This window comes from Suricata suricatta, chromosome 1, assembly GCF_006229205.1.
Source record: "Suricata suricatta isolate VVHF042 chromosome 1, meerkat_22Aug2017_6uvM2_HiC, whole genome shotgun sequence".
NCBI lineage: Eukaryota > Metazoa > Chordata > Mammalia > Carnivora > Herpestidae > Suricata > Suricata suricatta.
In genome coordinates, this window is record NC_043700.1 from 174864442 (window position 1) to 174890642 (window position 26201).

The following is a 26201-nucleotide window of genomic DNA, read 5'->3' on the forward strand; positions in this document are numbered from 1 at the left end:
CAGTAAAAATCTCGGGCTTTTGCAATTAGGACGTCCTTTCTCCACAAGTTAGAGAAAAACTGGGTCTGATTTCTAAGCAATAATTCACGCTATTCTTTTCCCTGGCTTTAAAATTTTTATCTTTTATTAGAGAGAGAGCGCGCGCGCGAGCGCGAGAGACTGAGAGTGTGCGGGCGTGAGAGGCGGAGGGAGGGAGAGACAAAGACAGAGAATCCTAAGCAGGTTTCATGATCGACGCATGGAGGGGGGGAGGCTCGATCCCACCACTCTCGAATCGTGACCTGAGCGGAAATCAAGAATCTGTGGCTCAGCCGACTGAGCTACGCCCCTTCTCCCTAACTTTTTAAAATAAAGATATCAAAACAACCAATGAAATCCCCAAGTACTTGGCAATGGATTTACTCAATAACATGCATCCCCTTTGCCTGACTCTGTCTCTTCCCTTGGGGGGAGTGAGGGAGGGCGGGGGGACATAACAGCCACGGAGCCAACACCCCAACAGGGAGGACTTTCTATGACAGTTTCTTAAATAAACTGAAAACACTAGGTCCGGAGGAAAGGAAGTTTTCTAGGCATCACATACGGTGGTACAGAGCATAAAATCTGAGAGCCGTAAGAAGCCCATGGCATCGTCAGGCTACCGCCCGCCCCTTGCGCCCGGAAGCTCTGCAGAGCTCAGACGCGCACCCACCGTGAGGGCACAGCGGGGCAGGTGTGGCAGGATCGGAAGGAAAAACCACCTCCACTCCCGAGCTCCCCGGACGACCGGAGTTCCCCTCTTCCTCCACTGCTCCCAGACAGTCCCTGGGGGCCGCCATCTTCCCGCCACCGTCCCGAAAGCCTCATTGCAAACAGAGGAGTCTGAGAAAGAGTGCCGCCGCGCCGCAGGGGGAACTCACAGCGCCCCCGCGTGTCTAGGAGGAGCTGAGACCGTCGGGGCTGAGGCCACTCCCAAAACTCATTACCTTCTGACCCTGGCTGCCTCCAAACCGGTTCCTGGCGGGCAGACCTGGGTTGGGGTTTGGGGAAGGGGGTGGGGTGGACATTTTAGCAATTTATTGGGCCTGTGCTATAAGCTCGCCTATTTTCTGCTTGGCCCTCAGCACCTGAAGCCCCATCCTCTCCTAAGAATACAGCCAAAAGATGAGATGACTCTTTGGAGCAGATTTGGTGGGGTTTTAGGATCAAAAGGCAGCATCACCAGCACCAACAGCTGACAACAGAATTAGCTGCAGCAAGGCGTTTGAGGGAGACACCCTCTTCTTTTTTTCCCCAAAGTAAGAGTCCTACTGTCATCTTCTGCCTCTTGGGCAACACTTAACAGTTGTACGTTATAGTTGCATACCCATCGACATTTATACATCAGAGAGAGAGAGAGAAAGAGAGAGAGAGAAATAAACCTGTCCCTCTTTGCGTCCGACGTGATCATCTACATAGAAAATACCAAGGAATCTGCAAAGATAATTACAGCTGAAATTGAAGTCAGCAAGGTTGCAAGATACCAGATAAAGTAACATACAAAACCCATCATACTGCTATGCACTAGGAATGATCACATCAACACCCAAATTAGAAATGAAATGCCACTTACAACTTCTCAGGTAAATGAGATACTTAGGTGAAAATGTAACAGACATGTACAGGACTTGTATGCAGAACACTACAAAATGCTAATGAAAGAATCAAAGATCTAAACAAATGTAGAGACTGTGTCACTATGTTAAGAAGACTCAACACAGTAAAGATGTCAGTTCTCCCCAGGTTTCGTGCATGTACAAGTTTAACAATTTCTATCGAAAGCCAGACTTTGTAGATATTATTCTGAAATGTATAGGAAAAGCAAGGGAGCTAGAATAGCTAAAGGAACTTTGAAGAATAATAAAGAAAAAGCCATCTATCCAATTACACGACATTATAGCTAACACACACACATACACGTGGTTGAAGATGGAATACTCAAATTCTCCTTATATTTCTAAAGAATTGAGGGGCGCCTGAGTGGCTCAGTTGATTGAATGCCCAACCTTGGTTCAGGTCATGATCTCACAGTCTGTGAGTTCAAGCCCCACATTAGGTGCTGGGCCAACAGCTCAGAGCCTGGAGCCTGTTTCAGATTTTGTGTCTCCTGCTCTCTCTGCCCCTCCCCTGCTCATGCCCTCTCTCTCTCTCTCTCTCCCTCTCAAAAATAAATAAATGTAAAAAAAATTAGTTCTAAAGAATTTATTTATATACACATATTTACCATCACACGTTTAGTACTATGATATATTAAGTTACAAATATTGCCCTTTTTCATGCACATTTCATGCAGTGGTTTCACTCAAATCCTTCACCCACACCTGCAGATCTGGTCTTTGACATAACAATGTAGTGTTAAAGCTCCCCAACACAGGTTTCCACGCACGTTACTTGCACCTATAGGGCCTTTGGATAGAAAAGTCTAGATCCAAGGGTGCCTGTGGCTCAGTCAGTTTAGGGTCTGATTTTTGGTTTCAGCTCAGGTCATGATCTCGCGGTTTCCTGAATTCGAGCCCCACATCAGGATTTTCTCTCTTTCCCTCTCTTTCTCTCTGCCCGTCCCCGACTTGCACTGTCTCCCTCTCAAAATAAATAAATAAATAAATAAATAAATAAATAAATAAATAAATAAACAAGTCAACTTTTTAAAAAAAAAGAAAACTCTAGATCCAGATATGATGATACTTTGGGAAATTTTATCTCAAGACCTAACTACCTATTCTTATTAACACTAAAACGTAACTTTTCTTACAGGTAAAGATTTGTGATCTTTAAAAGACTTCTTTACAAAATTTGCAGTCGAGTTCATGAAATCCTATCACCAAAAATACTCACTGAATCCATATTTTGTAATTCCGTCTTAAACTCCGACCCTGTGGGGGTGACCTCTCTAAGCAGCCTAAAATAGTTCGGATTTGCAGCCTTAGCTGGTAAGTTTCCCCAAATGTAAAAGTATGACAAAGGTCGACCCAAAGAAGGTAAAGTGTCCCTTAACGTAAGAGAATTGGAAAGCTTTAAAAATAAGTCTTTTCTGGGAGATAATTTTGGGAAGAGCTGAGGGTGGGCCCCCAAGTGGGGCTGGTGCCCTTATAAAGTGAGGGTGAAACCCCAGAGTTCACTTCCCCTCCTTTCTCTCTCCTTCTCTCTCTCTCCCTCATCCTCCCCTTTCTTCTCTCCCCCTCCCTTTCCTTCTTTCTCTCTTTCTCTGCCACTTGAGCACACAGAAAGGAGCGGACCACCCACAGCCAGGAAGCAGGTTCTCAGCACCTTGATCTTGCTTCTCAGCCTCTAGAACTTTCTGCCGCCTGAGCCACAGGTCTGTGATTTAGTTGTGGCAGATCCTTGACTCCGTCATGGATCCCCTTGACTTCCCCAGTCTGCTTTGATTTCTGAGGGGAAACCCCACCCCTGGGAACCTTGACTGTGACAGCCTGGCTGGAGAAGGGCTTGGACCCCATAGGGATTTTGTGTCGTTTCCCTTGGGTATTTGACGCACAGCAACAACGGTGCTGAACCACATACCCTGAAGGTAGGAACACGTTTAGATTAAACTAGTGCAACTCGATGGTCATCTTTTTTTTTTTTTTTTTTAAATGTTTTTTATTTTTGAGAGAGAGAGAAAGAGAGCGAGTGGGGGAGGGACAGAGTGAGAGAAAGACACAGAATCAGAAGCAGGCTCCCGGCTCCGAGCTGTCAGCGGCGCAGACCTCACTGCAGGGCTCGAACTCCTGAACTGTGGGATCATGACCTGCAGCGATGACCTGAGGGCAAGGAGCCCCTGGGAGGCAGCTTTGAAGGGTCTGCACCACTTCATCTCAGCAAAGGGTGCAGAAGAGGATGGTGTCTTTATGTGTGAAAGCGACTGTTCCTTGTAACACATAGAAAGGAAACCCAGAGATAAATAAATCTACTAAATGCAAAGTTTCATGGGCTCCATAGTGTCCCTGTTATAGGTCAGCTTATGGACCGTAATGGGTTAACTCACTTATGGAATGTAATGGGTTAACTTATGAAATGTAATGGGTTAACTGCCTCATCTTGGTTCTGTAACTTCACCAGCCTGCTAAATAGATAACCCGTTGCTAAACGCTCCTGGTCGCTAAGATCCGGCCAAGGCCAAGTCTATATCAAAAAAGTTGCTTAGTCACTGTCTAACTATGATTGGTCCTCTTGAAAGAAAAAGACCTAAACTGATAGGTTCCCGCCAAAACTAGTGTCTGTATGTCACAATGTAATTGGCTACCATGGAATGCGGTGTATGTCTGTATATAATCTCCCTGCAACCTGTGTTTGGGGCCATTCTCTGCTCCTTAAGACCGGGGAGATCAGGTTTGGCCCCGCGTTCGGTGGTCTTTTCAACATCACCCTGCCACATCCCCCAAAGATTTATATCCTCCCCCCCAACCCCAGAAAGTGATCTTGAAGTACGGTCTTTGCAGGTGTAATGGGTTAAGGATAGAGGAAAGATCATACTGGATGCGGGCCAGCCCCAAATCCGACGAGAGTATCCTTTTGAGGAGAGGCGGGGACACAAAGACACACACAGAGAAGGCCACGTGAAGATGCCACAAGCCAGGCAACATCTGGGGTCCCTGGGATCTAAGAAGAGGCTGCGAAGATCCTGCCCTAGAGCCTTAGACCGGAGCCTCGCACTGCTGGCTGACACCTCCACAGCCGTGAGACATCCATTTCTGTTGTCTTAAGCCCTCCCAGTTTGCGGCTCTTTGTCACAGCAGCCCGAGAAAACTAATACACGTCATCTGGTGCTTTACGTCCTCCTCCCAGAGAGCCCCGCTCTGCCGTTTATCTTCCAGGTGACCTTGGAGAAGTCCCTCTCCGAACGTCGGTCTCTCGCCTGTATAAACAACCACGTCTACCATCAGGGACGGGGAGGGTTGGAGTACACGGGGGAAAATGCACAGAGCCCTTCGTCACCAGCCCAGTGACGTGTACGCATTAGTTATCACAGTATTCTCTGATGGCTGCTTTCAAATATATGGGGTGGCCACTCTAAGGAAGAGAATGCCATTCATTCCAGATTATTCAGTATAGCAGAACCCAGGTGAGCTTATACAAAGATTTGGGCTGAGAAAGAAAATGGGGTTCCTACACATGGACCTGGGGGTGCGAATTCTTTTGCAAATGGTTTTTGGAAGGAGAAGGTTGTAAAGACATAAGAAGAGGAGGAAAGGGGTAGAACGAGGTAAACGTGTTGTTTCAGCCAATGTCGATCCTCAGCCTGATGCACAGGGAGGTCTGGCATGGGGCCAGCCCTGAGGCATTGCCTCAGCTTGGGGGGCCCTTCTGTACCCTATGGTCAGTCGATCCTAATCCCAGACTAAATTGAAGTCCTCTGTGGGACTTCATGGAAGGCCCTGCAAGGAACTGACTCCACTGGGAAATTTATCTCCTTATTTTTCATCCCTCGTCCTCCCTTCTGGTGGAATGCAGATATAATGACTGAAGCTCCAGCAGCCATTTTGGGCCTTGAGGTCACTGTGAGACAAAAGACAAAAAGATAGGAGGAATTGGTCTAAATATACTTTTTAAAACAACGTATTTATTTGAATTCAAATTAGTTTACAGAGTAGTATTCGTTTCAGGCATAGAACCCAGTGATTCATCACTTACATATAACACCCAGTGCTCATCCCAACAAGTGTCCTCCTCAATGCCCATCACCCATCTAGCCCTTCCCCCCACCTACCTCCCCTCCAGCCACCCCCAGTTTGTTCTCTGTATTTAGAGTCTCTTATGGCTTGCCTTCTTCTCTGTTTTTATCTAATGTTTCCTTCTCCTCCCCTGTGTTCATCTGTTTTGTTTCTTAAATTCCACATATGAGTGAAGTCATATATCTGTCTTTCTCTGACTGACTTATTTCACTTAGCATAATATACCCTAGTTCCACCCATGACATGATTTCATTCTTTTTCGATTGCTGAGTAATATCCATTGTATACACATACCACATCTTCTCTATCCATTCTTCTGTCGGTGGACATTGGGCTTTCTCCGTAGTTTGGCTATTGTTGACAGCACTGCTATAAACATCAGGGTGTGTGTCTGTATCCTTCGGATAAATACTTAGTAGTGCAATTGCTGGATCACTGGTGGCTCTATTTTTTACTTTTTTGAGGAACCTCCCTACTGTTTTCCAGAGTGGCTGCATCAGTTTGATTTCCCACCAACCAAACTACACTTCTTTGATGTGAGAATAAACCCTTCTTTATTTCAGCTACTTGTGTTTGATGGTTTTTTGTGTGTAGTCCAACTTGATTATCACATAGGCTTTTGTAAAAATGGCATTCAGGTTTCAAACAGGTGATTTGAGGGACACCCGGGTGGCTCAGTTGGTTAAGCGTGCGACTTTGGCTCAGGTCATGATCTACGGCTTGTGAATTTAAGCCCTGTGTGGGGCTCTGTGCCGACAGCTCAGAGCCTGGAGCCTGCTTCAGACTCTGTGTCTCCCTCTCTCTCTCTGCCCCTCCCCCATTTGAGCTCTCTCTCTCTCTCTCTCTCTCTCTCTCTCTCTCTCAAAAATAAACATTAAAAAGTTTTTAATATTATTTGTAACTAGGATTATATACACTATATACTCTCCGGATTATGATGCTTCTCACTTAAAAAGGGAAAGATTGAACTTGGATAACTTTAAAAACATCCCACAAATGGGTCTGGTGCCTTAAATATATAAACATTTCATCCATCTAGCAATTCCCAGGAGCTATTGTATTCCTTCTGCACACGAGGAAATAGGTAGGGTCGGGGGTAGACTATGCAGACAGGAGGGAGGAATATTGGCCCTGGGGTCACATTGTCTGGGTTCTAATCTGGTTCTACCGCTTCTTAGTTCAGGCCACCTTAACCTTTTTGTACCTCAGTTTCTCGTTCTGTAGCTGAGAGCCGGTTAGTAAGACTGTTGGGAGGATTAAAAGAAAGAATCCACATAGGGCACTCACTGGAGAGCCTGGAATGTAACCAGCAATTAATAACGCTCTGTTATTCTAAAGGCTCAGGGTTAGAGCTGAGGTAGGGTTTGAACTCAGATCTTCGGGAGCCCAGCACTCAATCTTTTTGCAGTCTCAGTTCCAGGAGAGGGAGCCTGCTGCCCGCTCTTTCCTCTGCTCCCTCGTTCCCATTTGCCCAGTGAGTTCTAGTCCCCCCTCGGCAATGCTTAGACATCACCTCCTCCGAGAATACCCTGAGCCTCCAAGATTTGGTTCGATGCTCTTCTGCTCTTCTTACGTGCTCCTGGTGCAACTTGAATGCATGTCCGTGGTTTGCTGTTGTTGTTGTTGTTGTTGTTTTAATTTTTTTGTGTGTGTTTATTTTTGAGAGACAGAGTGAGAATGTGAGCGGGGAAGAGGCAGAGAGCGAGGGAGACATGGAATCCCAAACAGGCTCCAGGCTCTGAGCTGTCAGAGCGGAGCCTGAGTTAGGGCTTGAACTTATGAACTGTGAGATCATGACCTGAGCTGAAGTCAGACGCTTAACCGACTGAGCCATCCTGGTGCCCCCTATTATTCTTATATCCATGGTGCTGACACATGACAGACATTTAATACATATTTACTGGTTAAATGACAACTAAACTCAGACTCAGAAAATCTGAGAATATTTGGGCTGGAAGGGACCACTGAGTCACCTCATCTAGCAGTTCCAGTTAGGGGCAAGCCACCTCCCAGGGAGCACTCTGGAAATGTGCAGAGGTGTGTTTGGTTGTCACAGGGTTTCCAGGGGCCCTCATGGAATTTGGAGGGTAGGACTTAGATGCTAAAAAAACTGTAACAGAATAGTCCCGTGTAATGAAGACCCAATTGCACTAAATGTTACACAACTTTTTTAGAATCCAGAAAGACATTTGTGTAGCTGAATAATCTATTCATACTTATTTGAACCTAAATCTAACTTTGATTTACACAAAGTTTTTGTAGAATTTTAAAATATCTGAATATGCCACGAATGCACCGCTATGTATATCAAAGGGAAATTATACTTTGCTTTGTCCAGAAACAAAAGAAGGAATTGAACATCCTTGTGGAAAACTCGCATGACCTGCCGAGTCCAGCTCCAACAGGTCCAGAGTTCCCTGAAGGATGGATGGTGTCCACGAGAGAGAGTGAGAGAGCCTCACATTTCTTTCTGATCACCAGGCAGGCATCTCTGCTCTGTCTGATTCTCTAGCTTTATTTATGGTGAAAGGTACAAGGAGCAGAAAGAGCAGTAAATGATTTCTCATAGATAATTTTTACAATTTTCCAGGACATGGGTTCTGCAGAAGTTACAGTTATAGTAGTAATGATTGTCATAAAAAAAACTTAGCCAGAGGCACTGATGCTATTATATGGGAAGGGCAGGTATTTTCTAAAACCAAGGTATACAAAACTTCAGGTATAGCCCTAAGGAAGTGATCTTTAACCAAGAGGCAAACAGCATTGTTTAGTAAAGTTCTGTTTTTTATGAGTAAGGGCCATTAGGCTGTTTATAACACTAAGAGAAAGTTTCCCAGAAAAACAGGATTCCCAGGAGACATAATGCCTGCTCTCACAGTCCCAAAGATGACTGATACATTTTATTGCAGTAGTGACTTTTGCAACGGCATCCAGGTCCAGAAAGTAGTCAGTTATAAGTTAATTGCTCAACTAGGAGGAAAATTATATGTTGCTTGCCTTAGTCGCATTAGGGTGTATCTAGTTTACTCATCTTTTCCCTGATAAGGTGCAGTCAAGCCTCAGGGACAGGGCAGGGGGACAGGTCGCTCCTGACACTAATCAGCAAAGCACTCCGAGGTTTGGTGCCCAAGCAGAAATGAAAGTTACAAGAGGGTAGATTTTGGTAGCTGTCTGGGGGGAAGAGACCGTGCAAATTTGCTGTACCCTCACCAGGAATTTTTAACCAGTGAGTTCAGATAGCTCCCATCAATGACCTATTGCAATGTGGCTCATGTTATCTGAATCCCCCAAAGAATCCACCTGTATGTACCCGCCTTTATCACTGTCATAGTCATCCTGGTTGAATGGGTCAGCAATTTCTGGGGAATAAGCCAGTCCAAAAAATGTAGCTGAAAACAGCATTCTCCCCCCATGCATCTTGGGGTAGGTGGGGGGTTGGCTGATCTAGGCTACGCTCAGCTGGGCGGTTCTGCTCCAAACATGGTCACCTGGGCTTGGCTCCTCACTAGAGTTGGGCTCAGGTCGGCTGCAAGCCTCTCACGAGGGGTCCAGGCTGCGGGGACAGCAGGTGACTGGGAGAAGCCGCCCTCATGATGATGGCAGAGGTACAAGAGGCCAACGCCCCCTGCACAGCACATTTCAAGCCTTATTTCAGTCTTGCCTTTGATCATTCCACTTGGCCAAAGCGAGCTACGTTGGCAAGCCCAACATCAAGGAATGGAAAAGTGAAAGTATTCTTTATCCCATGGAGACCCAGGGATGGAGTGAATATCTCTGATCCACCTTTGTAGTGATTCTACATGCATCTCTTAGTTCAGCTCTGATTTAAAAATGTCCTGTATAAATAAAAAATTCAGGGGGTACCTGGGTGGCTCAGTCGGTTAAGCGTCTGACTTCGGCTCAGGTCATGATCTCACAGTTCATGGGTTCAAGTCCCAAATCAGGCTCTGTGTTGACAGCTCAGAGCCTGAAGTCTACTTCTAATTCTGTGTCTCCCTCTCTCTCTGCCCCTCCCTTACTCATGCTCTGTGTCTCTCACAAGAATAAACATTAAAAAATTTAAAATAAATGAATAATTCCATTTTGCCTTCTTTATCTTAAATCCAGGTGTGCTCTTTGTAAGAAAGTATGTGCATCTGACTACTTTATTATAACAATGAGGTCATACTGAGCATTTACATATGAAATGCTTTATTATAAGTAACTGTCCTCTTATTTTCAAATATTTTATAAATTTTATTTAAAATTAGGCATTTAGGTGGGGCACCTGGGTGGGTCAGTTAGTTAAACTTCTGACTTTGGCTCAGGTCATGATCCCACAGTTTGTGAGTTTGAGCCCCACATCGAGTTCCATGCTGACAGTGCAAAATCTGTTTGTGATTCTCTCTCTCTCTGCCCTTCCCCCACTCACATGCTCATGCATGCTAGCTCTCTCCCTCTCTCAAAATAAATAAACTTTAAAAAACATTAGGCATTTAGGTAGATTATGTTATCCACGAATTACATTTCAAGAGAGTCAAGGTTGTCTACCAAGCATTTTTTATAGAAAGAGGACCAAGGGTAACGTTTAGGACCACAGAGGTCCGGCAATATAGCCCACCCTGGTGAGGGCCAGGCAGTGCAGCTGAGTCACGAAACATTCCTCTAATCCTGCTCCACCATTTACAAATGAATTCTGTAAGTTCAGGCCAGCTGTTTAACATCTCAGAGCCTTTCTCAGGTTGCTATGGTGATAATAATTAGGTCCTCTGGCTTGCCGGAAGAATGGAATGAGATCACATGTGTGACATTCCTGATCCTGGCAGGAAACAGATGGCTCGCTCACGTGGGAGAATTTGAGGGGAGTTTTATAAGGGGACTGTTCATCCGCTTGAGGGCAGGGTCAAGTTCAGCTACCCAGAGAACGGGCATTCTCTTGGAGCCTCTAACAGCCGGGAGCCATCTCCACCCCTAGGTCTACAAGGCCAAGGGGAGACACGGGGGCAGTTTTGGAGTGATGGGGACCTGGACCTGTGGCCAAGAAAGAATTCTTGAGACGTCTTTGGTGCAAAAGATGATTTTATTAAAGCACAGCGGGCAGGATCGTGGGCAGAAAGAGCTGCAATGGAGTTGGGAGGAGTGACTGGGTGCAAACTACCAAGTTGGGGGAGGGAAAGGCAAAAGGGAGGCCTCCCAAAGGACTTTCATACGCGAAAGAGGAGGACTAAGGTACTGGTGGCTTTGTTATTCTCGAGCTAAGGTTGTTTTTCCTCTTGTAAGGCATTCATATTAAGCCAGGAGGGAGTTCCTGGAGGAATGTTATACTCTATCTGCCTCCAGCGTCTGTCAACAGGCTGCAGGTTATGAGGAAATTTAATTCCATCTACCATTTCCTTCTTGCCTTTTTCCCTACAACATGTGGAGGGGAGGGTGGTGTTAGGGCTCCAGGAAACGGAGTCTATGGATTTCTGGAAGCTAGGCTATTGATCAGATTGCCTTTTTTTTTTTTTTTTTTTTGTAATTTACAAAGACATTTCTAAACTGACGGAGACTCAGGTCTGCATGACTGTGATCTCTATCAGCTAACCATTGGCTTTCTCCTTCTCTTAGCATCAGGGCAGCCAGGAATGCCTGAGGAATGTCACACAGATCCCGCCCATGGTGTGTTGGAGGGGTGGGGTGGGGGGTTGGAAGCTTATACTTTGCCCTCAGCCTGCCTGTGCCCTCAGCCCTCCGCCCCAGCAATGCTACCACTTATCAAGTTCCTAATTTGCCATATGCGGTGTTGAATGGTTTTCATGCTGTGTTGGCCATCTTCTCAGTGCCCATCCAGACCTAGTTCCCCCAGCTCTATGCTCTGGCAGGCCGACTTAGGTGGACGCCGTCCACATGCACTCCACATCTCATCTCTGGTTGTTTTCTCGCCAGTAGGAGATACCGACAGATGAAAGATCTGAGGTCCAAAGGAGGAGAGTGAGGTTGGCATATTCACCCCGTCAGCTTCTTCCCTGGGGCCTTGTCATGGTTGACTGAGGCCCTCTGCTGAAGGCCATGGGTCTTGTAGGGCTGCTCCTTCTGACGAGGTGGCCAAAGGCAAGTTGAAAGGATGGAAAACAAAGGGTTAATGGATAGAGCTCAGAGCCATACAGGACTTGGGTCTCACATGTGTGAGATTACAAAAAAAAATAAGGCAATCTGATCAATAGCCTAACCTCCAGAAACCCAGAGACTCCGTTCCCTGGAGACCTAACACCACCCTCGCCTCCACACGATGTGGGGAACAAAGGGGAATGGCAGGTAAAATTAAATTTCCTTATAACCTGCAGCACGTTGCCAGATGCTGGAGGTAGGCAGAGTGAAAGGTTTCTCCAGGAACTCCCTACTGTCTTAATGTTAATGCTTTGCTAGAGGGAAAAACAACCTTAGTTCCACAATATCCAAGCTTCTGTAATCTGCGAGCCTTTAGCATATGAAAATTTCTTTGGAAACTTCCTTTTTGCCTTTCTGCCCTCCAGCCCCATATAGGGAGCCATTCTTTACAACCCCAAGCAAAGACTATACTTTCAGGGATCATTTCTATAGTTTGTTACAACCCTGGTGCAGCTCTTTCTGCCCACGGGTCCTGTCCCGTGCTTTAATGAAATCACCTTTTTGCACCAAAGACATCTTCAAGAATTCTTTCTTGGGGCGCCTGGGTGGCTCGGTCGGTTGAGTGTCCAACTTCGGCTCAGGTCATGATCTCACAGTTCAGGGGTCTGAGCCCTATGTCAGGCTCTGTGCTGACCACTAGCTCAGAGCCCAGAGCCTGCTTTGGATTCTGTGTCTCTTTCTCTCTCTGCCCCTCCCCTGTTCATGCTCTGTCTCTCTCTGTCTCTCAAAAATGAATAAATGTTAAAAATTTTTTTAAATAAAAAAAAGAATTCCTTTTTGGCTGTCAGCTCCAAACCCCACAAACCCCACAATCACCCCCAAACCTCATCAGCACGTTTAAATAAGTAAAGACACACACATATATGTATACAGACACACGCAGGAAACTGAATAATTTCCCCAAATGATGGATAGACCACCCCTAGAATCTAGCTGACCTTGGAGGGAAGGAAAAAAATCTTTTTCCTCTACCCATTTGGGTTGTCTGGCCAAGGTCCCATACATTACACTAACAAAAGACAAATTAAGAAGAGAAAAAACAAGCAGAAGTTCATTAGCACACACATCTAGCCCACACATGGGAGCTTAGAGACCAGTATCTCAAAGGGTGGTTAAAACTTGGGCTTATACAGCATCTCGGACAAAAGTGTTTTTAGAGACATAACAAGACAAAAGAAAGGACTTTGGGCTTCCTGGGGCACCAAACTGTGGGAAGGCAAGGATCTGGGGAACTGGTGGTAAAGAAGGATCTAGAATTGTTTGGATTGACTGACTTCTGTCCTTGTAGGTGTGTGTGTGTGTGCGTGCATGTGTGTGTGTGTGTGTGTGTGTGTGTGTGTGGTGTCTTTATATACTGTCCTGCTTTTAGACAAATAGAGGGGGAAGGCAAAGGGTTTTTCTTATATCTGCTTTTTCTCAGTTACCTTCGGCTCAAAATCATCCTCATGCCCAAGTGCCATACTTGGGAGTGGCATGTTCTGCTGCCTTTCAACCTCTTCAGAGTCAAAGGCTTTTTCGACTGCATTCTTCCACAGAAGATGACGACTTTCCACATCAGCACTGACAACCTGCCCCCTCTGAGCCAAAGACTTTCAGGACTTAAAGGTCGTAATAGTTGCCCTCAAAACATAGCAAGTGGGGGCGTTGTCCAGGCAAACAGAGTTTGAGCTAGAGACCCAGGGAATCAGCGTTTCTAACTCCCCACACAAAGCACAGAGAGATAGCAAGTGAGGCCGGATGTTAACTTGCTTAGAAACTAGGCTAGAGCAGTGGCGACCTTGGTTTAAACCAGAACCGTGGTGTAAATGCAGTTCCTGATTACCTTTAAGTGGCACAAGTTAAAGCAAACACTTGAAGAATAGAACTGCTTCCTGGATTGGTCCCCAAGCCACGCTGAGATAAAAGGCTGAGATAAAAGGCAGTCTTATTTGTCCTGACAGGCTTTCAGGCACAAACGTCTCTGAAGCTGGTTAAACCAGTCCCTCTGCAGCCACGGGATCAGTCCTAAGTGTTGATACAACTTCCTGACTCTTGGGAAAGCAAGGCTACCCGATTGTTCTATTTCTGCGAACCTCAATAGTTTCAGAAGACTGAACTGTGCAGTGGGAATTATGTAACCAGAGAAGGCAGGGTTCTGGGAGTCAAAGGAAAAAAGTAACACATCCCTTTGTATCCAGAGTAGATTAGCAGCTTTTTGATTCCCGCTTTCAATTTCAAGAACTAAAAAACAAAAACCCACAGGCAAAGGCACCTGCCATCTCCCCTCTGCCAGGTTCGCAGTTCACTGGCTGGAACGCGGTGTCAGGATTCTGAACGAATACCTTTTGAAATGTCACCTAGTTTCCCAGAGGATCAGGTTTGGGTAAATCTCCTACTTTACCCAGGGTTCTCAGGTGCCTTTCCCTCTCAATCCCCCGACAACCCCATATGTCGCACAACAGAGAACTTTAAGCTAGCCTTTGGATTCCAAATCTGTCACCGGGCTCCGGGCAAGATGTTGTCAAATCCAGAAATTTGCATGTGCGCATACTCTCTTTATGCAATAATCCAAACCCATAAGCATGCATGTAGCCTCACCTTTTCATCTAAAACCAAAAGTCCAAAAATGTCATTAATACACACAGACAGGAGCGCCTGGGTGACTCAGGCAGTTGAGCGTCCGATTCTTGATTTCAGCTCAGGTCATGATCTGAGGCTCGTGGGATCGAGCCCCGAGTCAGGTGAAGCCTGCTTGAGATTCCTCTCTCTCTCTATTGCCCCCCACCACTCTCTCTCGCTCTCACTCTTGCTCTTCCTATGGCCTCTCCCCTGCTCACACTCTCTCTAAAATAAAAATATATATATTTACTAAAAAAATACAGACAGATGCTCAAACAGAAACCCAATCTATAACCACCAGGATTTGTACCACACTTTTCACATATCTTATTTGTTCTTGTTAAAAACCTCCGAAGTAATCAGTAGTTTGTATATTTAACATATGGAGAGAAAGTTGGTTTGCAAGATCTGCCCAACAACACAGAGCTGATAAGGGGCAGAATCAGGACTGAAGAATCAGTCTATTCCAATTTAAGATTTTGGTCAGAATTGTGGCATGCTTTCCATTTATTAAAGATAAGCAACGTCAGAACATAAGTAAGGCTACAGTATATTGAAATGACAAAAGTAAAATCTATTCCATTACTTTGTGTTTGAATAAAAATCTTAAAGCTTGAGGATTTATTTTTTCAAAGATTCTTTACATGGATTCTGAAACAGGCTAAAACTTAATGAATAAAATGATGCTGATTAATAATGCAGTTTGAGTAGATAAATTTATTTTTGTTACATATCTTCCACTGCTCGATCCATGAGCCCACCTAATATTTAGGAATCTCCATGTGAAAAGCACTGAAAAATAGCAAAATAGCTCACAGCAAAGAATGAACACTCGTAGAATTGAAATACAGCTTTATTGTAAGTTACGAACTTTATTCTCGAGATTTTAGGCTTAATTAGTATCCTTCATGACAATATTCTTTTGATATTGTGACCGATCAGTATTTTTGCTTGATGAAAACCAACTCATCATCCATCATCATCGTCATCATCCAAAAATAGAGCTAAGAAAAACTCACTGGTAAAGAAGATGGGACAAGAATTCAGTTTTCAGAGAAACGGTGAGGGGCATCTCACTATCCTCTAGACAGACAAGTATATTTATAATTTGTGAACAGAGTTCCTTCTGCCACAGCTCTCTTGCTCCTTTGGGACTTCCTTCCCTGCCATGATGAATTCTTTAATAAAAATGAAATATCTTTTATCTAACTCTTGATGTAAATGCAGTATGAAGTGTGCAGAATCATCTATGAAATATTCTCATCAAAAATGTTTAGCCCGGACTTAGTCAAGCTTTAAGATATCACTTCCAGTTTATAGAAAATACAGGGGAGGGGCGCCTGGGTGGCTCAGCCAGTTAAGCCTCCAGCTTCAGCTCAGGTCAGATCTCACGTTCATGGGTTCGAGCCCCGTGTCAGGCTCTGTGCTGACAGCTAGCTCAGAGCCTGGAGCCTGCTTCCGGTTCTGTGTCTCCTTCTCTCTCTGCCCCTCCCCCTCTCATGCTCTGTCTCTCTCTGTACCAAAAATAAATAAAAATAAAACATTAAAAAAAAAGAAAATACAAGGGATAGAAGATGAAGCTGAACGCTAAGAAGAAATAATTAGACGAATTCAGAATGGAGGATATTCCAAAAGTTTCCCATCATGGAGAAAGTGAAGGAACTGTTCCAGATTGGCAGATGGAACAGACGAATGTCCTGAATAAAACTTGACTGGATCCCAACTCAAGGAAATCTAGATATAAAATATGTATTTGGCAAATAATTGAAGATATTTGACTATCGTCAATATAATAGAGAAGAGGCACTTTTGTTGACTTTCTTCAGAGAGATGATGTGGTAAATAGAACGACCTTATTCCCTTTCTCCTTCAATACGGTCTCTCCACATAACTAGCATGGTCTCCTCATAGCATGGTGGACTCCGGGGAGTTGGATGTCTTACTTAGAGTAACTTCCCAGGGGAAGGGGGAGGCTCCCAGGTCCTTAATGACAAAGCCTCAAACTGGCAGAGCTTCACTTTCACTGCATTCTGATGTTCGAAGCAAGTTGCCAGACCAGCTCGGATTGAAAAGGAGAGGCAGACTGCACTTCCTGAGGGGGGTTACTTCTGTGAAGTAACACACACTCACAAAGTGGGAAGGAAATAATAATGGCCACCTTACAAGACTATCTACTCCCCACCTCCAAAAAAAAACCAGATTAAATATCTCAAGTGGTGGAATGAAAGCCACACCCTCCACAATCCAAGAGAAATCTAGACATTGAAAATATGCCTCTGGGTGTCTGGGTGGCTCAGTTGGTTAAGCGACAGACTTCAGCTCAGGTCGTGATCTCACAGTCCGTGGGTTTGAACCCTGTGTCACGCTCTGTGCTGACAGCTCAGAGCCTGGAGCCTGCTTCAGATTCTGTGTCTCCCTCTCTCTCTGCCCCTCCCCTGCTCGCATTCTGTCTCTCTTTCTCTCAAAAGTAAATAAACATTAAAAAAATGCCTCTATTATAAATAAATTCATTGAGAAGCTCAAACCAAAGGCAGTCAACCATTAATCTACAAAGCATTTCTTTCCTCTTCCTTGTATGCAATGAATACACAGTCTAAGGAGCAAAGTTAGGAAAGTACAGACATAAGACACACAAAGATTAGGATGTTATTCCCTGGAAAATATCTTATTTTAGCCCTTTTACCATTTTCAGGTTTTCCTTCCTGCTCCGAGCAGTACCTGAAAGTGAATCCAAGAGTTGAAAATGTATCTTACTGATTTTCGTCTTCCTACCATCTTTCAGAGAATTTGACATACAGAGTCCCCGCCAAATGTTTGTTAAATTCAATGAGTGATCTATATTTGTCATACAAACTGTTAATGCATCTAGGAGTTAGGGTTTTAGGAAATGAAAAAGAGCTAAAGCAATTCACGTATCTGCCACGTTTGAGAAAGGCGCTGTTCTGGTTCACAAGTATGTGGACCAGAACCATGAGCCCAGCAGAAAGCAGGAACTTTATCTCAGCAGTCAGAAATCATTATTATGGGAGGGCTCAGTGGCTCAATCAGTTGAGTGTCTGACTTTGGCTCAGGTCATGATCTCACCGCTCATGGGTTCAAGCCCGGGGTCGGGCTCTGTGCTAACAGCTAGGAACCTGGAGCCTGCTTCATGTGTCTGCTTCTGTGTCTCCTTCTCTGCCCCTCCCCTGCTCATGCTCTCTTTTTCAAAAATAAACATTAAAAAAATTTAAAAAGTAACTATTATAAATCCAGTTGAAAAGCTCTACACTTATTAAGAATATCTTTCAGAGCTTGCTTCAGAAAATATTTATGATGGGGCACCTGAGTGGTTCAGTCGGTTGAGCATCTGACTTCGGCTCAGGTCACGATCTCACAGTCCGTGGGTTCGAGCCCTGCAGCCTGGAGCCTGCTTCAGATTCTATCTGTCTGTCTCTCTGTCTGTCTCTGTCTCTGCCCCTCCTCTGCTTGCTCTCAATCTCTCACTCTCAAAATAAAGACATTAAAAAAGAAAAAGAAAGTATTTACAATGATCTTAGTCTTCCATTAGGCATGTGACTGAGAAGGTGGTGGGGACCGGGACGCAGAAATGCAATGGAAGCTTATCCTGACCACATGCAGAGAAATCAATGCAGATGTAGATGCTTAAAAGTTTTTAGGGGCGCCTGGGTGGCTCAGTCGGTTAGGCGTCTGGCTTCGGCTCAGGTCACGATCTCACAGTTCGTGGGTTCGAGCCCCGCATCGGGCTCTGTGCTGACAGCTAGCTTGGACCCTGCTTCCGGTTCTGTGTCTCCCTTTCTCTCTGACCCTCCCTTGCTCGAGCTTTCTCTGTCTCTCAAAAATAATTAAAAACAAAACATTAAAAAAAAATCTCAGGAAATCCTTGACACTAAAAAAAAAAGTTTTTTAACGTTGGGTGGTGGTACGTACTGAATTGTGTCTTTCCCGAATTCACATTCAGAAGTTCTAGTAGTATATTTGGAAATAGAGACTTTAAAGAGGTAATTAACGTTTAGTGACATCATTCGGGTGAGCCTATAGGGCTGGTGGGAGGAGGCAGAGGAGGAGGAGGAGGAGGAGGAGGAGGAGGAGGAGGAGGAGGAGGAGGAAGCAGCAGCAGAAGCAGAAGTCAGGACCAGCCTCAGTGCACAGACAAAGGCCATGTGAGGACGCAGTGAGAAGGTGGCTTTCTGTAAACGAGAGACATACCGCACTGGAAACCAATCCCGCCGGCACCTTTATCTTGGCCTCCCAGCCTCCAGAACTGTGAGAAAATAAATTCTCGCTGGCTAAGTCACTCAGTCTGTGGTATTTTGTTATGGTAGCAAACAGAACGTTCATATAAATATGCTTTCATAAAAGCTTATTTAAAAAATAAAACAATTGAAACAGAGAAAATAGCAGAGAATTATCTATATTTATAGACCCAACCACTGACCACCACTCAGATTGTAACGAATGTGGACAGCCTGTATTTGCTTCAGATCATTAAGAACTAAATTTTATCCTTCAGATATGCTTGGTGCCCTTCAGATCAGCTTCCATAGCCTCCTACCCCTCACAGCTACTCCGAAGTTGGGGACCGTTCCTGTGCACACTTTTACGTACTTACATATATGCATATGTCAAAAAGTAGCATATGGCCCTGCTTTGCATTTGCATAAATGATGCCTGTACGTCCTCCCTCAACATCGTCTGGAGGTTTCTGTGTGCATTTTGATATATGTAGTTACAGTTGAGTTATTGTCACTGTTCTGTAGTTTTCCACCTGTGGGTGTGCCGCTTTCGACGTCTCCATTTTCCTGCTGACAGATCCTTGGGTTGCGAGCAGTGTTTCAGCATGATCAATCTTGGGTCTGTCTCCTCGCAGGCGCGCACTGCCAGAGTCCTCGCATCTGCAATTTTACTAGCAATTGCTCTCCCAGATGATTGTGCCAATGGTTAAGCTTTTAATTTTTCCCAGATCTGATAGGTCTGAAATTGTTATTCACTGTTTATTGTTTTATGTAGGATAATTTACACACGATGAGGGGTGCAATTTGACGATCTTTGATGATGAGTGTATTCACCCCTGACATATGAACTTTCATCCCCACTTCCTCGTGCTTGGGTGCAAATCGATCCCTCCCTCGGCCTGGACCCCCAAGGAACCACTGGACCGTTTTAACATAACAGTAGGCTAATTTTCATTTCACAAAGTTTGATACAAATGGAATCATACATTTTGCTTCCTTTGTTTGTAACTTCTTTCAGCTAGCACTATGATTTTGAAATTTATCCACGGTGCTGTGTGTAGCAGAACTATGTTCCTTTTGTTGTATGTATATATTTTTTTCAAAAAAGCCTGCTATGAACATTCTATGTTGCTGTTTGCTTTCGCTTCCGTTGTAAGGACTCAGGCTGCATGCTAGGTAGACGTTTAACTACTCTGGTTTTTATTTGCATTTCCCATGTTTAACTTTACACTGGTTTTTTATTTGCATTTCCTTAATGCAACTGCTGAGCACCTTTTCATGTGCTCATTGGCCATTCACAGATATTCTTTAGTGAAGTATCTGCTTAAATCTTTTGTTCATTTCTTAATTGGGTAACTTCTTGAGTTGTGTAATCTCTTTATGTATTCTGGAATTCTGGATACAGTTTCGTTATCAGATACTTTTGCCAAATGTTTTCTGCCAATTTGTGGCCAGAAATTTCGTTTTCTTAAGTATGTTTTAATGGGTACAAGATTTTTGAAGAGCAATTTCTCAAATTTTTTTATGGCTTGTGCCGTCTCTGCTTCAAGAAATCTTTACAAATGCAGGTCACTAAGGTTTTCTCCGGTTTTCTTCCACAAGTTTTAGGTCTTATATTTAGGTCTACATATGGGGTGAAGGTAAAGATTCAGTGTGTGTGTGTGTGTGTGTGTGTGTGTGTGTGTGTGTGTGTGTGCATGTGCACATGTGTGTCTAGTTACTGGCACCATTTGTCAAAAAGACTATCTTCTTCTTTGAAATGCCTTGGCACTTTGGTTGAAAATCAGCTTACCATATGTATAGGGTTTATTTCTGGATTCTCTGTTATATTGATCTATATGTCTATCTTTACACCAATTATCACTGTCTTGAGGGCTGTACCTTTAGTTTTGAGATCAGGTAGTAGAAGTCTTCCAACTTTGTTCTACTTGTCCAGAAGTTTTGGCTGGCCAATACATTTCTATATACATTCTAGAATTAGCTTGTTGAGTGTTACAAAAATTTCAGATGGGATTTTGATTGTGTTGAATCCATAGATAAATTTGGAGGCACTGACATCTTAATACTATCAATACCTAATTGTGGTATAGCCTACCCTTTGTTTAAATCTTTAATTGTTCTCAATAATCCCGTGTAGTTTGGTGTCATGATCTTGCACATCTTTGGTTGGACTTATGCCCAGGAATCTGAAATTTGCTGCCACTGTAAATGATATATTTTTTTAAATTTTCTTTTTTTAACTATGTTGCTGGTATATAAACCTTGCAATATTCACGTATTGGTTCTAATAGTTATCTGTACATGCTATTGAATTTTCTACATGCAAAACGTCACTGAGTAAATAATGCCAGTCTTGTTTACTCCCTGATCCTCATACCTTTCTCCTCTTTTCCTAAGCTCACCAGTACATACAGAGTGAGAACAGTGAAAGCAGGCATCTCTGACACATAACCGATCTCAGAGGGAAAGTACAGAAGGCAGAAGAGCAGCCCCCTAAGATGCCCATGTCTTGCTCTTCAAAACTTGTGAACATGTTATATGGCCAAGGGCGGGGGGTGGTTAACGGTCCAGATGGAATTACGGTTGTGAATGAACAAGCCTTAAAACAGGGAGAACAGCTAGATCACCTGGGTGACCCAGGGTAATTACAAGGTTCCTTAAAAATGCAAGAAGGGAGGAGGAGGAGTCCGTAGCAGAGCTCTGTGATGGGGATTCAACCCACTGCTGCTGGCTGGGAAGGTGGAGGCCAAGCGCTACAAGCCAAGAATGTGTGAGGCCTCTAACCTGGCAAGGGTAGGAAAACAGATTTTCCCTTAGAGCCCCTGGAAAGGAACGAAGTCCTGCTAACACGGTGGTTTTAGCACAATGAAACCTGCGTCCGGCTCCTAACCTGCAGAACTGTAAGATACCCGATCCGTTGCTTTTGAGCCACTAAAGTTTGTGGGAATTTATTACAGCAGCAAAAGAACCTTAATACAGACACTTTAGACTTTCCAACAGTGTGATGTTTGCTGTAGGGTTTTTATGGATATGTTGTCTTTTTGTTCCTATATTCATTCTTTCTGGTTTATTTCTGAAGTGTATTTTTAACTCTAATATTTGCTCTGAGCTGTCAGCTCTCATTTTATTTCCTCCTGTTGCATGCCTATCTAATCTGAGCTTTTCCAATATCTATTTTATTGTTCTTTCTTAGCCTCCATCATTTCTTGAATTTCTTCCATTATTTAAAAAAAAATATTAGATCACGGTGTTCTGCTGCTCTGTGAATGTTTTTGGGTGTCTTTGTTTACTAGGGTGCGGGGGGGGGGGTGATTATACAGGTTGTTATTCTGTTTTCTTAGTGCACAGTGCAGGGTTGTAGTTGTACGTAAATGGAGGTGGATTTCCCTATAGTTTTAGGTTTCTGCGTAGGAGGCCTGGTGGGCCAGGACAGTTTGCTTGGTTTTGGGGTCTTAATGTTCTGTCTGCTGCAGTTACTACACAGTGATAGACAACGTGGTTTTCTGTGCGCTGTGTTCGTACTCTCTGAATTCAGTCTTACTTGGTCCTCTCTTCCAACTGTCCTTCCCTTTTCAGTGTTCTACACCCAACCACTCCCCCAGGGCAGGCCCACGTGCCCCGCCCCCACCACCCCGGGGCTGAGGACACTAAGACCAGGGCGCCCAGCATCCTCGTACTTTTCTCTCTGGGCTCCTACTAGCTGCTGGCCACCAAATGCCGAACAGCCCTCTCTGCTTCCCTGAGGTTCTGGAGCCACCAATGGAGATGGGCACATTGCGAGTCCCCTCGAGTTGCTTCTGCTTGCTCCTCCAAAGCTGTTGTTCCCACGCGGTCGGACAGGTGTTGATGGTTTTAGCCCAAGCTGCTCACAGGGTTACCCCACCACCTAATTTCAGTGATGATGTCACTGTGATTTTCTTTTGTTGTAGGATAGCTCCTGGGGGGTTCAGGGAGATTAAAAACCATCTGCTGTTGCTGCAATTGTACTTCTTAAAACTGAGTTTTTATTTTAAAATGATTTGGGGGCGCCTGGGCAGCTCCGTCGGTTGAGCGTCTGACTTCAGCTCAGGTCATGATCTCATGGTTCCTGGGTCTGAGCCCCGCGTTCGGCTCTGTGCAGAGCCTGGAGCCTGCTTCAGATTCTGTGTCTCTCCCTCTCTGCCCCTCCTCTGTTCATGCTCTGTCTCTCTCAGTCTCTCAAATATAAATAAATGTCAAAAAAATTTTTTTTAATGATTTGTGTTTTCTATTTATATCATAACGCCCAGGATAGGGCAGACTATGCCTCAGCACCACACAAATCCCAAACTTTATAAGCACTGACTTCTTGCTCATGTTGCAGCCCAACTCCACGCATGGGCTCCCCTGGTAGTTTTCCAAGTAGTGACGGACATGCCTTGGCTGCTTCCAGTTGGCAAATTCCTTGTTTATATCCAAACAGGAAGAGAAAAGAGTGGCCAGTCATGACCACTGCGTGTGAAGACAGGGAGGTTTACTGCCAGGTCCAGAAGTCACATACCGTCATTTGTCCTAACGCCTCACTGGCCAGCACTCAGTCACGTGGCCCCAGATGACCCACAACAGAGGTCTGGAAGGGCGGGGCAACACTAACAAATCTTTGTCACAACTCTGCCCCGCTGGCCAAGTAACTCTGGGAGAAAAGACAGACTATATAAAGCACAGGACCCTGCCTATCTCTTTAAGCATCTGTAAAAGAATCTCAGATGTAATGTGATCAAAGAACACTCACCACCTGTTTTTAATAAGGTTTTAATTCCGTCAGTACAAAATTTAAAAAAAACCTTTGTGACTCCAATTGTTTTCAAGTTTTAAAAAACCTCCCACAGGTTTTCCACAGCCTCCGAGTGATGACAAATTTGGGGAGCACACAAACAAAATTAAAATGTCTCCAATTATAAAGGTTCCAGTTACATGTGGCTTTTGGAATTTTGAAGATGCAAGGAAGATGGTGGTTTAGCGTCATTTGTAAACATAAATGTGCTCACAAACATTCTAAATATTCAATATACATACTTCAGGAGAACTGTGACCTTAAGACAGTGATTTTTATTACCTTTAGTCTACCAAGTTTGAAACTATAAATATACTCATTCAAAAAATTAACACAATATTTAAATAAGAGTCAAGTTCATGAAAATCTACAAAAATAACCAATGTGCGTTGACTTATGATCACATCTTAAATATTTCAACTTTACTCTTCCACCCTGGCCAGGCCATTTAAAAATATTTCCATACTATTTTAACAAATTCAGGATATAAAACAGTAGGAATTTACTAAGTTTTCCATTATAAAAACTAATATAGCAATTCTCAAAATACAGAAAAAACCTGTTTTATGAAAGCAGTACCCACATCATAACAACTTATTCAAGAACACATGTTCAAAAGGCACATTTTAATTCCTAGTATTTCTCTAATGACAGGGGTTGGGTTTTGAATTTACAGTCAAGTTCCCATGATCCCAGCATCTCGGTCACGGTCACGGAAGGCCGGGGAGGCGGGAGGGCACGGGTGCACGGCGAGCGCTCCCGGAGGCTGCGGGATCTCACTCCCCACAGCCACACAGACCAGGCAGACCGAGGCAGGGGGGCGAGGGGAGGGGGGTCTGCCCATTTGTCTTCGGTCTTCACTGAGCCTTCAGGAAACGTTTTTTACACAAAAATACTTAATTAAAGAAAAATTCATGAGACAGCTAAAAAACCCCCAAAAGGCCCAGAGCACAAATTGCCAGTTTAGTTTGGGTGGTGGTGTTACTTGTTTGGGGCCCGGGGAAGAGGATGGAGCTTCCGGTTCCGCAGAATTCCATCTTCATACTGGGCTCCTCTCACGTTAAATCACCGGGGAGTTCGAGGTGCTACAAAACCCTAGCGTGGCGGCCATACTGATACTCCAAATCATATCGAAATGACTTTATGGTTGTCTGTGTCACGTTCCCCGTTAGTAGGGCTGATGTTTTACAGTTGACCGTAATTATATTAACATAGGTAACTTCAATACCGTAAAATACTACTGTTATTTTCAAGGACTTATGCCTTAGGACCCCAAAATGCAATCCGATATACACTTTGAGGTACGGTTTACTCTTCAGGGAAGTCAATCCTCACTGAAGCACTCCACAAAGATCAGTAATCTAAAGTACTAAGTGATTAGGTAACTGATTCCACGGAAGAAACAAAAGGGACTTTCAGTGCTATGGTGGAATTTCAAAATATTGGCGATCTACTCTAATTTCGTATTATACCCCTCCAGTCTCAGCTGAGTGCCTCCATTTTCTAAAAAGGGAGAATATCTTTAGATTTATTCCCTCGCTTTAACAAAATAATTGGCCAAAAATATTCTGAAGCACAGAAAACAAAATGGTTACCTGTTACTTAACCAAAATATAATTTTCCATTCCCTAACAATGGTCACTTTAGGGGCAATTACTCAAGTTCTAAAATAGCAGCTTTTTAAATTAAGGCAACATTACTCTATTCTTACCAGTTTTTCTATTAACCGCTCTATTAAAGTTCACAAGAGCAGTTTCACCCTCGAAGGCCTTTTATAACGTAAGAAGATTGAACACAAACGTCCCTCAATGTTTATAAAGAATATAAAAAGTTATTCAGAGTCAACAAATACCTTACTTTTCTATTTGGAATTCTAAAGTAATTACAGTCACCTCAGAATGTGTAAACCATGAAATTACCTTTTCAACTAACAAAACAACATAAAATAAAAATTTTCTACAAAAATACAATTTAGGAGATATTTCACTTCTTCCCTGAAACAGAAATTGAATATTTGGACAGAAAAACTGTAAACTTTTGATTACATTCAACAGATAACCTTTTCAAGACTTACATTATTTGAGGTTTTGGCAACCCGAGATCTTAACAGCAGATTCGCAATGTGGTCATGTTTTAACAATGTCATAATGCCAACGGTCTGTTTCTCTTCCTCGCACACCCGCTACCACGAGGAGAAAAACGGCTTCCTGCAGTGGACCGTCTGGGTGAAGGAGCTGCTCAGGTGGACCACGCGGCCCTGGCCCCGGCCCTGGCTGCGCTCCACGACCACACACGGCATCTGCACCAGCTGGACGGGACTCTTCCCATCCTTCAGCGCCTGAGTAAGGTTTAAGATCTGTGGGAAGGAGACAGAGGTTCACCAGTGCAAGTACGATAAAAACCTTCACTCAGCTCGCTGAATCATGGTTATTTTAACCATTTATTCATAACTACAATCTTTACTTCATCCATTTCTGCCCCCAAAGAGATGACGAGGAGTAACTGCTATAAATACATACTACACAGACACAAAAATATACACACACGAGCGTACAAAATTAGCATCAAATAACTTTCACCAATTAGTGACTTTAAAATATTCTAGAATGCACTGATGTCCAGAAGTAATCAGAAGACTGAATAAAGTAATGGTTCCAAATACTCCCCTTGACACAGAAGCTTAACAGATTCTGATCTGTTTTTTTCATTATTTGGCTACTGTAGGTAATGCTGCTATAAACATCAGGAAACATGTATCCC

General features: G+C 44.0%; 2 protein-coding genes and 1 long non-coding RNA gene across 4 annotated transcripts in view; 1 reads left to right on the plus strand and 2 right to left on the minus strand.

Moving 5' to 3' along the window:
• Positions 1-830, minus strand: part of ZCCHC4 (zinc finger CCHC-type containing 4) — a 48345-nt gene extending 47515 nt beyond the window's left edge. For both annotated transcript variants that reach the window (XM_029947950.1, XM_029947955.1), the window contains exon 1: positions 692-830. In XM_029947950.1, the coding sequence (XP_029803810.1) occupies positions 692-818 (127 nt within the window). In that variant the 5' untranslated portion in view covers positions 819-830. The remainder of the gene's footprint in view (positions 1-691) is intronic.
• A 3474-nt stretch (positions 831-4304) lies between these two features.
• On the plus strand, positions 4305-4789 carry LOC115298833. The gene is made up of 2 exons (XR_003911863.1): positions 4305-4347; positions 4458-4789. It is a non-coding gene; the product is annotated as an uncharacterized LOC115298833 (long non-coding RNA).
• Positions 4790-23403: 18614 nt separating this feature from the next.
• PI4K2B (phosphatidylinositol 4-kinase type 2 beta) overlaps positions 23404-26201 on the minus strand; it is a 30984-nt gene continuing 28186 nt past the window's right edge. The window contains exon 10 of the mRNA XM_029947969.1: positions 23404-25797. Coding sequence (XP_029803829.1) covers positions 25624-25797 — 174 coding nt within the window. The 3' untranslated portion in view covers positions 23404-25623. The remainder of the gene's footprint in view (positions 25798-26201) is intronic.